Consider the following 14,496-nt stretch of genomic DNA (forward strand, 5'->3'; position numbering starts at 1 on the left):
AGGGGAAAGGTCTCCCTTGGGAGGTGGTGGACTCTCCTTCCTTGGAGGTTTCTAAGCGGAGATCGGACGGCCATCTGCCATGGATGCTTGAGCTGAGATTCCTGCATTGCTGGGGGTTGGACTAGATGACCCTTGGATCCCCTCCTCTCTCTCCACTCCTGAATTCGAGGAGGAGGTTCCTTTTCCCTGCAAGCTGTTCCTCTGGTTTCCGGCCAACAGAGGGAGATGCTCAGCGTCCAACCAAGAGCCTCACCCCCAAAAGGATATCCGGACATTGGCGTAGCCAGGGGGGCAACTGCACCCCCAAATCCCTAAAAAATAATAAAACGGCGAGATCGGCTTTGCAAGGGTTAAAGGGAACCGAAGAGTCGGACACGACTAAACGACTAAACAACAACAAAGGGAACCGAGCTGCCTTCCTAGAGAGGACAGGAAGCAGGTCAGGTCCTCCAGAGCCAAGGCCCCTCCCTCCCCAGTCCTTTCCCGCTTTGGTGTCTCTCCTGCAAGGGCTGCATCTTTGTCTCCTCCTTCCTGGGATCTGGTGAGTATCCTCTCTCTCTAACCCCCCCCCCCCTCGAGAGTGCAGTGGGGAGACGGTGGGGGTCCCAGGGCTGCAGCAGGGGAGGGTGCCGGGGGGGGCTGATTTGCTCATGCGGGGGGGGGGGGACAACCCCAAGTCAGGGAGGAGAGGGTCCTGCCAGGGAGGGGCGAGGTCTGCAACGCTCTCCTTCCTGGAGATCAGAGGATCCCGAACTCCCACGAAATCTCCCTTCTTCAAACAAAGGAGTCCCTAGGACTTTAACTCTGTGTGACATCGCTCAGCGTCATTGCACAACAGATGAAACATGTGCAAATGGTTTTCCAAAGCTGGACGAGGAGGTGGACTAGCCCCCCCCCCAAAAAAAACCCACGCGGAGGAAGGAAGGAAAGGTGGGAGAGAAAGGCCAGGAATAAAGAGAGGGATCCCAGCCCATAGTCTGGCTGCTGCATTGCAAACCAGTTTCCCAGTCGTCTCCAAGGGCAGCTCCACACGGAGGCCACTGCAGCAATCCCCTCGCACCCAGAGCATGGCATCCCAGGACCACATCCTCTCTGTCCCAAAGGGATTGTTGCTGGAAAACCAGACGGAAATGGGCGCTGCTACTCACTGAGCCTCCAGCGACCTTGGCATCAATGGCTGTGTGTGTGTTCAGTTTTCTAACAGAATAACAACAACAACAACAATAATAATGATAATAAATTGCCTGCCTAAATTGCCCCACCCACTTGGCCTTCAGGGGGTTGGCCAGATACATACCTGGCCCTCAGAGCAAAGAAAAAGGGACCCCACCCCAGGAGTCTGTCTTGAGAGCGGCAGAGAGTCCAAGTGCAAGAAAAGGAGACAGAAGAAGGGGAGTGGGGGTGGGGGTGGGGAGCAACTCCTGAGGACCCCTCGGTGAGGACCCCCACTAGAGCCAAGCATTCATTTTTTACAAGATACAAATGATTCCCTTGTTAGTCGCATTTAGTGGAAGGCAGCAGAAACCAGGTTGATTAATCTCACATAAATCTCTTCAGTTGCCTCCACATTTTGCATTGCTAGAAGGCTAGAGACTTATTTCTTCTCCTCTTCCTCCTCCTCTTTCTTTTCAAAAAGAGAGCTCATGGTCTGGGATCTGGTGCAGTCCAGCTCTGGTTCCCAGCAAGACCCATCCATGTTTGCTCAGGGAACAACCCCCCCCCCCCGGTCCTACAAATTCTGTAACAGAACAATGTATTTCAATTGTAGGATTTGCTAGAGCTTCTCATTACAACAGACAGAACTTGGCAGAAGACCAAAGGGTTCCTTCCGATCTCTTAGAGGCTTCCTGAGAGCACGGATGGATGAGCAAGACTCAGCTGGCCCTGGAATAGGAAGAGGCCATGCCATCCAAACTGGGAGCAGTGGGGGATTCTGGGAAAACCCAGTGCAGAAAATCCTGGGTGAGGAGGACACCCTCCGCTCAGAGGTGCAGAGCCAGAAGTTGAGGCAGTTCTGCTGCCAGGAGGCCAAAGGACCCCGAGAGGTTTGCAGCCGACTCTACCACTTTTGCCACCAGTGGCTGAAGCCAGAAAGGCACATGAAAGATGAGATGCTGGACCTGGTGATCTTGGAGCAGTTTCTGGCTGTCCTTCCCTCAGAGATGGAGAGCTGGGTGAGGGAATGCGGAGCGGAGACCAGTTCCCAGGTGGTGGCCCTGGCCGAAGGCTTCCTCCTGAGTCAGGCAGAGGAGAGAAAGCAGGTGAGAGAGACTTCCCTCTGGATACTCCCAAGGGGCTCCAAACAGGACAGAGAATATCCCATAATGGTCTACTTATGACCCAAGCATCCATGGAATGAGATCTCACATCCTTCAAGTCTTTCTCATTCTCTTTCTATTTTTTCTCACCATTCTCTCTTTTGAATCCTTGTTTCTTCTTCAGGGAAAGGATCATTTTGCAGAAATGGACCTGGATTCCTGTGAGGCAGAGAGGCCTCCGTTGGACACCAGAGAGAGGCCACTGGGTAAGGAGGAAGGTGGTTTGTCTCCGTTTGGTCTCATACTGTTGGTTTTCCAACTCATCTGAGGGTTCTTTTCATCTTGGGTTGGGGGGAGACAATTGGGAACAAGGGTCCAGAGGAGGGGAGATGTATTTCTGCACAACAATCATATGAAATGGGCACATACTTCCAAATGCTCTCAACAGGTAAGGCTTTCTCAAAGGCCCATCTGTAATTAGAGACGCACTCCAGGAGTCCTGATTACCTTTTTTCTCTTGCAGGTGACAGAATGATGCCAGTAAGACCTCCTGATCCGTCTTTTCATGGGGGCAGAAGGGAAGCAGCGGCTGTGGAACCAGATCAGGTCAGGGGAAGCTGCCTTGTGGGGACAGGGGCCAAGGGATGGAGCAATGTCATGGACTGGTTGGGCATAGAGGAATAGTGGGAGGATGTAGCTGGGGAACCAGGAAGGGGAGATGGCTCAGAGCCCAAGAAGTGGAGGTAGAAGAAGGATGGTTGGTCAGAGGGAAGAGGGGGAAGCCTGGGAAGAGGAGGTGTCAGAAGCTGAAGGGCTAACAGGGCTTAGTGAGCTGGGAGACTCTGTGGCAGAATGGAGTCCAGAATCAGAGGCAAAAGAGGAAGGAGGTGAGTGGGAGGAGGGAGGTTGAGAGGCAGAGGTGAGTCAGGATAAGGAGGAGCTACCTGTGTCTCCCTCTCCTTTTGCCAGAAGCCACCCTCCCTGCTTGTCTCTAAGAGCCAGGAGACCCCCTGCATTGCAGGAATCTCTGCTAGATCATCCAAGACAGATGGCCATCCAAAATAGGCTTACCGTATTTTATTTGTAGATTGAGCACTGAATGCTAAAATTGGTTTCTAAGCAGTGGACAAATAGTGGTCTGGATTCACCTAACTAGCACCAGCTGCTGCAAAATGGGGCCTGCCCCCCATTCCTCCCTCTCGCCATGACTCTAGGGCATTGGGAGGGAACCTCCAGAGCAGCTCATGAGGAGGGGAGAAAGTGGATCCATCCATCAGGCAAACTGGAATGCTTGTGTAACAACAACAACAACAATCCTATATAATAAAGTCCAAGTGTCTCTGCGTCCAGTCCCTGTGTCTGCGCTACTGCGCCTGTGCCCCACAGACACAGGGATTGGACGCAGAGACTGGATGCACACACGCGCTCTCTCTCCCCACCCCCTACGCACACTCTCTCCCCACGCACAACTCTGAGGAGGCTGTACGCATCTCTCCTAAAACCGACACCCGCTGCCTCACGCTGTGCAGGAAATGCTTTTTGCCCCTGGGTCCCTTCCCGCTCTTTTCTGGCGCCGAATCAAGGCGGCGACCCCCACCCCCGCTTCCCTTTTTTTTTTTTTCTTTCTTTCCTTCCTTCTTTCCTTCCTTCCTTCCTTCTTTCTCCCTTTCTGTCTTCTCTCCCTCTTTCTTATTCTGGCCTGCTACGTCTCCATATTCTTTTATCTTTTCAATTGCACTGGGTATGCCTTCGATAGGGTCTTTTGTCGTTATGATTATATCGTCCGCGAATGCTTTAATTTTGAATCTTTTCTTGCCAATAGTTATTCCTTTAATATTTTCTTGTTCTCTAATGTTTTTTAACAGTATTTCTAGGGTGATTATAAAAAGAATGGGAGATAAAGGACACCCTTGTCTGGTGCCTCTCATAATATTTATTTTGTTTGATATTTTCCCATTTATAAAGATTATTGCTTCCTGAGTTTTATAGATTGCTTTAATTGCATTTCCCATTTCCCCCCCAAATTTAGATTTTCCATTGTTTTTATCATGAAGGGCCACGAGACCCTATCAAAGGCCTTCTCTGCATCAATGCTCTCTTATCTCCGACTCTCTAAACATTCCAGGATATTTACGATACTTCTTATGTTTTCTTTTGCATATCTCCCTTTTATAAACCCCGCCTGGTCCCTGTGAATTATATCTTCTAAAATATTACTTAATCTTTTGGCCAGGATTTTTGCAAATATTTTGTAATCGCTATTTAATAGCAAAATTGGCCTAAAATTACCTGGTTTGTCTAGATCCGCTTGTGGTTTGGGCATTAATATTATCTGGGCTTCAGTCCATGTTTGGGGCGTATTTCCTTTTCTAAGTATTATGTTCATTAAATCTCTAAGGGGGATTAGTAATTCTTCTTGCCATTCTTTATAGAATTCTTGGTAACCCATCTGGGCCCGGGGCTTTCCCTTTTTTCATACTCTTAATTGCATCTGATAATTCTGAGATCGTTATTTCTTTATTCAGTGGTATTAATTTTCCCATTGGTATTCTTGGTAAATGGTATTTTGTTAAGAATTCATCAATTTGTTGGATGGGTATTTCTTCCTTTTGATATAGTGTTTCATAGAATTTTTGAAATTTTTTAATGATTTCTTCTGTTTTATAATAATATCTTCCCTCCGATTGTATTCTGTTGATTATTTTTTCATTTTTTCATTTTTTTTATTTGCCACATCAACAATTTGCTAGGTTTGTTAGCCCATTCAAAGTTTTTATACTTCCAGAATTGTATCTGTTGTTCGATCTCATGATCAATTATTTTTTCAAACTCCAATCTCAAAATTTTAACTTCTTGTTCTACTGACTTATTATGGTTTTTATAAAGAATTTTTTCTTTTTTTTAATCTCTTGTAGGAGTTTTTCTTTTCTTTGTTCTCTGTCTTTCCTTATTTTTGCATTTTGTGAAATAAAATAACCGCGTATCACGGCTTTGCCCGCATCCCATACTATTAGGGGGTCGACCTCACCCTTATAGTTTAACTCAAAGTATCCCTTTAGCAATTTTTTTGCTTCCTGGATAGTCTTATTATTGTTTAACATAAAGACATTAAGCCTCCAATTTTTTTGATATTGTTCATTTTTTAGCAAGAGGGTCACAGGGTTGTGATCCGAGAGGGTTTGAGGTCTTATTTCTGTTTTATGTATTCTTAGTGACAATTCTTTAGGAATCCATATAGTATCTAATCTACTAGCAGTTTGGTGGCGTGCAGAAATATGTGTGTATTCTTTTTTTATGGGGTTCTTAAACCTCCATGCATCCAATAAATTTAGGTTTTCCATAATATCCATAAACTTTTTGGGTAGATTCGTCTTATTTCCTTTATTCCCTCTATTTTTCATTAACTGAGCCTCCAAGCTTTTCAGGAAAGCCGTTTTGCTCCCATTGGGGGCGTAAATACCCACCCAGAACCATTGTTCTCCTTCAATCGTCATTTTTACCATAACACTTCTTCCCTCTCTATCTGTCCATATTAATTCTGGATTCCATTTACTTTTAATATAAATCACAACTCCTCTCTTCATTTTTGTATCTGCCACGACAAATTCTATTCCTAATTTATCATTTTTTAAGACTCTCACATGTTTTTTATTTATGTGCGTCTCTTGGAGACAAACCACGTCCCAATTTTGTTTTTTTAGTATGTGCCCCACCCTGTTCCGTTTTTTCTTTATTTAAGCCATTCACGTTCCATGAAATTGTTCTTAGGTTCATATTTATTAAATGTTATATATCAATTTGGAATGAGAAGAAAAAAAGGGGCGAAAGAATTAAATTTAAAATTACAATTGTTCTTAATATCATGTGTCTATGCTAAGCAAGATGAAGGAAATTCATTAATCAAATATTTCTTGTGAAGTGATTAATCTAATCAAACTCTTAAGTATAATTGCAGGTTTAACATTTTAATCAGGTTTTATTTAGAATATATCAGTCATTCTTCCAATTGTCCTTCCTCTCCTTCCTCATCCTCTTCCACACCTTCTTCTTCTTCTTCTAGTTCATCTTTGCTGGAATCTTCTATATCTTCTTCATTCGTTGGGGTCTTACCTTTAATTGTCTTTGACTTATACCTTCCCAGTTCTTGAGCATAAGTTCTATAAAATCTGTCCACTGCTTCTGGCGTGTCAAATCTCCTCCATCTTCCTTTAAAAGAGAAGGCCATTCCTTCTGGGTATTCCCATTTGAAGAATATTTTTTTCGTTTTTAGTGGCTTGGCTAAGAATTGATATTTCTTTCTCTTATGAATCAGCCGGGGTGGAATTTCTTTTAGGATGATTATCTCAGTTTCTTCCATGATCAATTTCTTCTTTCCTTTCATTTCTAGGATTTTATTTCTCAGCCACATGTTTGTAAAAGACACAAGACAGTCTCCCGGCCAATTATTTGCTTTCGCATTTTTGGAATTAACTCTAAAAGCTTCCTCTATTCGCGTTTTGATATCCAGCTCTTCTAAGTCTAGCCATTTTGCCAGAGCAGTTACAATTCGTTTTTCTATTACTTCGTTGGGTATTTCTGGGATATTCCTGAATCTCAGAGTCTTCTCCTTTAATTTCATCTGCATCATCGCGAGAGCATCTTGCGATGCTTCCAATGCTGCCCTTTGTTCATCTAGTTCTTTCTTTATTTTTTCTGTTTCTTTCTTCCCCTCTCTCTTTTCTTTTGCCAAGTTTTTCAATGACGATTCCAATGTTTGGTTTTTGGAGTTTTCTTCTGTACTACTTATTTGCTCCCTTATTTCTTGTTTTTCTTTTTCATTGGTCTCCATTTTTCCTTCCATTTTTTCTACTTTATCTTCCAGGTTCTTAATCCTATCATTCATTTCCTTTTTTATTTCTGTAAGATCTTGTTTAATCTTTCCTATATCATTTTTGAAATCTTGTTTGATTTCTCCTCTGTCATTTTTAAGGCTTAGAATCAGTTCTTTAAGATCCAACTCATGTTCTGCTGTTGAAGTTCTTCTCTGGTTTACATTTCCTGTGTTTAACTTCTTTTGCTTTTCCATTATATTGTGTTGTCCTGTCATATCCTGGCGGCGTCTCTTGCTTTGCGCTTTATTTCTTATCACGCTCCTTCCCTCACCTCACTTTTCACATTGGTTTATCCGGTTTTAAAATCCAATTCAGTGGGGGGGATTTTTCTTACGTTCCTTTAATTTTCCAAGTTCTCTCTCATGCCCAGGAGGTATCTTTTAAAAGGGTTCGATTAAAAGGAATTTTACCATGCACGATCGCGTCGGGTTTCGGCTTTTGGTCTCTCACTGTCGCAATGCCCAGCTTCTCCCCCTCCTTCTGCAGTCTGCGAAGGTCTCCTGGAGAATCTTTTGGGAACCGCCGACGCCTCAGACAGGAATCACCTTCCTGTCCTTTTTTGGGGAGCCGCTTAGCCTTGCTAGCCCCCCTCTTTTCCAGCTGAAGATTCGGGGCTGCAGAGCTCCCGTTTTTAGCCCAATCGCGATCCGCGGTCAAAACCGGAAGTGATGCTTTGTTTTTTCTTAAAGGGTTAAAATGTATGAAGAGAGAAGAGTTGGGTGCTAAAAGGTGAAAGATGATAAACGGTAGTAATAATATAAATATTGGTTAAAGAGGGGAAGGGAAAAAAATTATTATTCAAAAGGGGGAAAGGAGGAGGGGGAAGGAAAAAATTATTTTGTAGAAGAAAAATTTAAGGATAAAAGGGGGGAAGAGGAGAAAAAGAATCTATTTTTATTTTTAAATATATATAAAAATTTTATTAAAAATATATTTTTTAAAAAAATATATGTATAGATATATAGATATATAAAAATTTAATTTAATAATAATATTTTTTAAAAAAAATATTTAAAAAATGGAAAAAACGAGGCCTTTCTAGTGGGCCTCCCTCTGGGCTTCTGGCTCGCTCCTTCCTCACTAGTTGGCGGGAAAGTGGGCTCAGGTTGGGCCTAGGCCCAGCCGTGTGCTTCCTCGCGGCCTCAGTCCGTCCTCCTACCTCTCCCACAGTATTGGTGGCGGTAGCAGCGGCAGCAGATCGATGGCGGGGCAGTTGGGCCAGGCTGGCAGGACCTCCCTCCTTCCCTCACGCAGCTCGCGCTCGCCCCCGGTTCTCCCCAGTCTCAGGGCCCTGGGCAGCCGGGTGACCTCGATGCGGCAGCAGCCGCCGCCGCAGCAGGGAAGTTGCCAGGTCCGAGGCTCCACTCTCCAAGGGACTCTTCTCCCTCCTCAGGTCAAGCGCGGCAGTGGTGGCGATAGCGGCGGCCGCAGCAGCAAAAAGGTTTGGGCTATTACCCCCAACGACCTCCTCTCTCTCCCTCTGCCCTCGAGGCCCCGGCGCACCGCGAGGCGGGAAATCCTGGGCCTTGGGGCTTCGCTCAATCAACGGCGGATGGGTGTCCTGGATTCCAACCCGCCGCACTCGCAGGGGAGGGGGTGGCAGCCTCCCGGATGGTCCACCGGGCACCCCCCGGCACCCACGCAATGGCAGCGGCGGTCACGGTGGCTCAGGAGCCGCTCAGGCAACGCGAACTCACCAGCCACCCTCAAGAGCTCCGTGGTGCCATGGCGCACGCCATGATGCCTCGCAGGAAGTCCTTCTTAGCTCACTGTTCTAGCACCCGTTAATTTAACGGGCTTCATGATACTAGTAATAATTATTTATTTATTTATTTATTTATACCCCGCCATCTAGGTGGCTTCCAACAGAAGTATTAAAATACAATAATCTATTGAGCATTAAAAGCTTCCCTAAAGAGGACTGCCTTCAGATGTCCTCTAAAAGTCTGGTACCGGTAGTTGTTTTTCTCTTTGACATCTGGTGGGAGGGCGTTCCACAGGGCGCGTGCCACTGCTGAAAAGGCCCTCTGCCTGGTTCCCTGTAACTTGTGTAGGCAGAATGACTTGAAAAACAGAAGGTGGAGTACCCCCTATTTGCACAAAGACGAACACTCATAATTAAAACGCAGAATAAAATAAGCATCCAGAATTAAAATGTGTAGCAAAGCAATCCTATTGAAACACCGCTGCAATTTACAGGAAGGAAACAACAGAGCATTGTGTAGCAGATCATATTTCTGCTGTCTCAGAGGAGGACATTTCCCTTTTTCTTTTAGGGTCTAGTGTGCTTTGAAGATGTCGCTGTTTGTTTCACGGACGAGGAGTGGGCATTGCTGGATCCTGACCAGAGAGCTCTGTATGAGGAGGTCATGGAGGAGATTCGTGGGATTGTGGCCTCTCTTGGTATTCATCATATCGTCATATGTGCCTGGAAATTTGAAAAATACCTCTGCAGTCATACCTCATGTTACGTCCGCTTCATGTTCCTTTTTTTTCAGGTTGTGTCCGGCGGCAACCTGGAAGTACCGGAAACGGTTGCTTCCGGGTTTCACCGCTCACGCATGCGCAGAAGCGCCAAATCGTGCTGTGCACATGCGCAGCTATGGCACTTCATGTTGCGGGCTTTTCATATTGCGAACGGGATTCCAACCTCATATATTTTCATAGAGCACTAGAGCGTTCCCTATAACACCTGGGAACCTAACACCTCCACAATAAACAGTGAATTACATTTTTTTCTTTGAACAATCTTCCTCAAATTATTCCTTTTTCTACCACAGCTGAGCTGGTCTGAACTGCCCAGGCCATCTTAAATGTCAGTTTCAGAATTGTTAGGAAAAATAAGTAGCTTCAGTTTTTATGTTTTTGTTTTTGCTCCTGTCAGTCTTGGGTTGACCAAAGAGACGACTGACATTGGAGATGGAGAGGATGCCATGACTGGGCCAAAAAAAATTCATCCCAGAGAAGAGCTAGGCTTATTAAATCTCAGGTAATAATAATACAGTGGTACCTCGGTTTACAAACTTTATCATTTCCGGAACAGAACTGTTCTTAAATCAAGGTACCATTGCAGATGTTATAATAATTTTTATTTATACCCTGGCCATCTGGCTTGGCTGTCCCAGCAACTCTGGGCGGCTTCCAACTTGATAACAATCACATAACACACTGAGAAAAGTCAACCTAAGCAAGTTGTGCTTCCTTTTTCTGGTTATTTGGCTATAACGTTTGATAGAATACGGGTAACTAAACAAACTTTATTTGATTGCATTCTTGATTAAATTATCATTCCATTGACATATAATTTTATGATATTACTCCAAAAGAAGTGTTTTGAGCGATCAACCCTCTGAAAAACACTTTTCCCCAAAAGTATTCCACAATTTTGACCACTACTGTACATCAAACAAAGCAACATTCAACAACTCAATGGAATCTAATAATAAATATGTTGGTTAATGATAAAAAACACAGCTAATGAACACCTCCCCAACTGCCTCCAGTTCTTCTCCATTTGTTCCTGAGGCTCTAATCCCTTTTTTGTTTCCGTTGCAGATTGTGATGAATTGGAAATCGAGAACAAAGGTAACCATGACAAAATCCGCAGAGAGGAGAAGCCACATAAAAATTTGGAGTGTGGAGAAAGCTGCAGTCAGAACAGCCATTCCACTTCCCATCAACAAAATCTCATCGGAAAGAAACTCTATCAGTGCATGGAATGTGGAAAGAGCTTCAGCCAGAGCTCCCATCTCACTTCCCATCAGAGAATTCATACAGGGGAGAAACCCTATCAGTGTGTGGAATGTGGAAAGAGCTTTAGTTACAGCTCCAATCTCACTTCCCATCAAAGAATTCATACAGGGGAGAAACCATATCAGTGTGTGGAATGTGGAAAGAGCTTTAGTTACAGCTCCAATCTCACTACCCATCAAAGAATTCATACAGGGGAGAAACCCTATCAGTGCATGGAATGTGGAAAGAGCTTCAGTCAGAGGTCCTCTCTCAATAACCATCAAAGAATTCATACAGGGGAGAAACCCTATCAGTGTGTGGAATGTGGAAAGAGTTTCAGTCAGAGCTTGTCTCTCACTTCCCATCAAAGAATTCATACAGGGGAGAAACCCTATCAGTGCGCCGAATGTGGGAAGAGCTTTAGTCACAGCTCCCATCTCACTAACCATCAAAGAATTCATACAGGGGAGAAACCATATCAGTGTGTGGAATGTGGAAAGAGCTTCAGTCGGAACTCCTCTTTCACTTCCCATCAAAGAATTCATACAGGGGAGATACCCTATCAGTGTGTGAAATGTGGAAAGAGCTTCAATCAGATCAACTCTCTCACTTGCCATCAAAGAATTCATGCAGGGGAGAAACCCTATCAGTGTGTGGAATGTGGAAAGAGCTTCAGTCAGAGCTCCCATCTCACTTACCATCAAATAATTCATACAGGGGAGAAACCCTATCAGTGTGTGGAATGTGGAAAGAGCTTCAGTCGGAGCTCCTCTCTCACTTGCCATCAAAGAATTCATACAGGGGAGAAACCCTATCAGTGTGTGGAATGTGGAAAGAGCTTCAGTCACAGCTCCAGTCTCACTTCCCATCAAAGAATTCATGCAGGGGAGAAACCATATCAGTGTGTGGAATGTGGAAAGAGCTTCAGTAAGAACTCCTCTCTCACTTCCCATCAAAGAATTCATACAGGGGAGAAACCCTATCAGTGTGTGGAATGTGGAAAGAGCTTCAGTCAGAGCTCCAATCTCAGTTCCCATAAAAGAATCCATACTAATGTCGGAAAGACCATTGTACAGCTTTAGGAGCCAGGGAAATCAGCACCGTTTTAACCAGACCTTTGGATGATTGACATCTAATGCTCTTTTAAAATGTGGTATTTTGTGTTTTTGTGTTGTGTTATTATGTTGTAACCTTCCTGAGACCTGTAGGTGTAGGGAATAGGTAACTCCTAAAGGCGTAAGGGTCTTCCCCCGAAAAAACAGTGTGTGGAATGTGGAAAGAGCTTTAGTCAGAGCTCCAAACTCACTTCCCATAACAGAATCCATACAAAGGTCGGAAAAACCAGATTACCAGGTTTTTTTCAATGAATCCAGGGACACTCTTTTGCAGCAGTCAAGGGGTTAAAAGACAGTAGCATCCGGATTATTAGTAGGGAGCATCATTTTGTAAACATATGTAGTTTACATGGCAACCAGAGTCAGGTTCCTTGGTTATGGGTGAAGGGTGGGGAGGGGGAAAGAGAAGGGGAAGCAAAATTAGGATGGGATAGTTGGAACTGAGGGAGGTGTGGGTCGGTAGGTGCGTGGGTTCAGGCCCCCCCTTTTCTTTTCTGGGATTCCTGGAAGCGTCACTGAAAAGGAAGGAAGGAACAAAGGGGGGGGTAGAGAGGGGACAGAGAGTCAGATCGTCCCAGAAAAAGGCACATGAGGAATACAAACGGATAGATAATGAAAGCTATTATAATATGAACCTCCCCTATTTTCTGTCTGACACTTTAAGTAGAGAAAAATGCAATAGGGAGACTGTGTGGGGAGAGGGTGGAGCCATGTGGTTGAGTATTTTTATTTTTATTTACAAGTGAGGAGGTGGGAGGATGGTGTCTCCATTGGTCGGGCAATTAAAGCGCCCAGCCTTTATGACTGCCATCAGCGATCCTTTCCTTGCATCCGCACCCCTCTCAAATTCGGACATTTGGGAAGGAACATCATAAACCATATGCCGGCACCCTCCGCGTCTCCCCTCAGCCCTCGGGGCAAGGTTCCCGCCAAAACACCAATAAACAAGCGGAAGCAGCATCAGCAGCAAATGGAGCAGGCGGAGGAGGAGGAGGGTGGGAGCGGGAGGGGGAATGTTCCCGCTCGTCTAATGCAGCCCAGCCGTCCGCACTGGCAACAGCAGCGGCCACAGTGCCTCTTGCCGCTGGCATCTTTGGCCATGGACAGATTGGTAAAACTGGGAACTGTCCCTGGGAACCAGGGACATCTGATAACCCTACATTATACAGCTTTAGGAGCCAGGCAAATTGGCACCTTTTTAACCAGGCCTTTGGCTGATTGACATCTAATGCCCTTTTAAAATGTGTTTTGTGCTTTGATGTTGTGCTTTGATGTTGTAACCATCCTGAGACATGTAGGTGTAGGGAATAGGCACCAACTAGGGGTCTTTGCCCCCCGCCCATAAAATATTTGAGAAGGCCACACACACACCTTTTGTGTGTGTTTTTCCAAACGCAACCTTTTATTCTTCCGCAACTTGCCATACAATTTGCCGTCTTAAAAATAAAAAAATAAACGCACACAGGAGTGGAAAAAAAGATATAACAAAGTTTATATGGAATGGTAAGAGACCAAGAATAAAGTACCAGCTGCTAACAGACAGGAAAGGGGGAGGGGTTCGCTCTCCCAAATTTAGAGTTGTACCATGCGGCAGCGGGCATAGTCTGGTTAAAGGAATGGGTAACTTTGAAAAATCCAGAAATATTAGACCTGGAAGGAGTGGAAAATCGATTTGGCTGGCACTCTTACCTACTTTTACGATAAGGTTAAGGTCCACAAGGGTTTCCTGAACCACTTAGTAAGAAAATCATTATACCTGATCTGGGTAAAATACAAATTTTGGAACCCAGGATCCCTTTGTGGACATCATCAACAAACGTTATAACAGTTAAGACACTAAATATGGAGATAAAGATCGCCACCTATCAGGACTTATTGGAAAAGAAACAAAATGAGCTAATATTGAAAAAATATGAAGAGAGAAAATAATACCTTTCGGACTGGCTACAATACTTTCAAATCAATCATAGGTTTAATCAGAATAAAAAAATGGGCATTTCAAAGGAAAAATCAAAATTTGAAAAAGAACTAATACTGAGTGATGGGAAGTACATTTCACGTATTTCACATATTTATGACCTGCTGTTGGAATGGGAACTCAAAGAGGAGCAGGTTAAACCAGTAATGGTGAAGTGGGCCCAAGACCTTGGCTACAATGTCCTGATGGAGCAATGGGAAAGACTGTGGAGGGTAGATTTAAAGTTTACCGCCTGTTATAACTTAATAGAAAACATCTTTAAAATGATGCACAGGTGGTACCAAACACCAGAAAAGTTAGCCAAGAAGTATAAAAATAAATATTCTATGTGCTGGAAAAAGGGTCTCTAATACATATGTGGTGGAATTGTCCGGAAATATGTAGGTACTGGAATAACATCTATGAAGATCTTTTAAAAATGTTAAAATGCACATTTAGAAAAAGACCGGAAATGTTTTTATTAAATATAATACCAGAGGATATTAAAACCACAAAAAGAATATTGTTATTGTATGGAATTGTAGCGGCAAGAGTCCTGGTCG

At 44.3% G+C, this 14,496-nt stretch overlaps 1 protein-coding gene across 3 annotated transcripts; it reads left to right on the forward strand.

Moving 5' to 3' along the window:
• Positions 1–404: 404 nt before the first annotated feature.
• LOC118078759 (uncharacterized) lies at positions 405–13,974 on the forward strand. 3 transcript variants are annotated; one of them, XM_088668867.1, is made up of 7 exons: positions 405–541; positions 1,769–2,261; positions 2,443–2,524; positions 2,782–2,864; positions 8,523–8,570; positions 9,406–9,532; positions 10,685–13,875. In XM_088668867.1, the coding sequence occupies exons 2-7, from the start codon at positions 1,860–1,862 to the stop codon at positions 11,941–11,943; spliced, it is 2,001 nt and encodes a 666-aa protein (XP_088524993.1). In that variant the 5' UTR covers positions 405–541; positions 1,769–1,859; the 3' UTR covers positions 11,944–13,875. The 3 variants fall into 3 exon arrangements, with proteins under 3 accessions (XP_088524993.1, XP_060130014.1, XP_060130015.2); XM_060274031.2 differs by lacking the exon at positions 8,523–8,570 and having other exon boundaries at positions 10,685–13,974; XM_060274032.2 differs by lacking the exons at positions 405–541; positions 1,769–2,261 and having other exon boundaries at positions 2,440–2,524; positions 8,300–8,570.
• The last annotated feature ends 522 nt before the right edge of the window (positions 13,975–14,496 follow it).

Source organism: Zootoca vivipara, chromosome 4, assembly GCF_965207765.1.
Source record: "Zootoca vivipara chromosome 4, rZooViv2.hap1.1, whole genome shotgun sequence".
Classification (NCBI taxonomy): Eukaryota; Metazoa; Chordata; class Lepidosauria; order Squamata; family Lacertidae; genus Zootoca; species Zootoca vivipara.

What these genes read in the sequence shown, in the direction of transcription:
- LOC118078759 (XM_088668867.1), top strand. Translation starts at nt 1,860, where the DNA reads ATGGATGAGCAAGACTCAGCTGGCCCTGGAATAGGAAGAGGCCATGCC. An exon ending in CACCAGAGAGAGGCCACTGG is followed by an intron (nt 2,525 to 2,781) that starts GTAAGGAGGAAG and finishes TTTCTCTTGCAG; the next exon opens with GTGACAGAATGATGCCAGTA. An exon ending in TGGGATTGTGGCCTCTCTTG is followed by an intron (nt 9,533 to 10,684) that starts GTATTCATCATA and finishes TTTCCGTTGCAG; the next exon opens with ATTGTGATGAATTGGAAATC.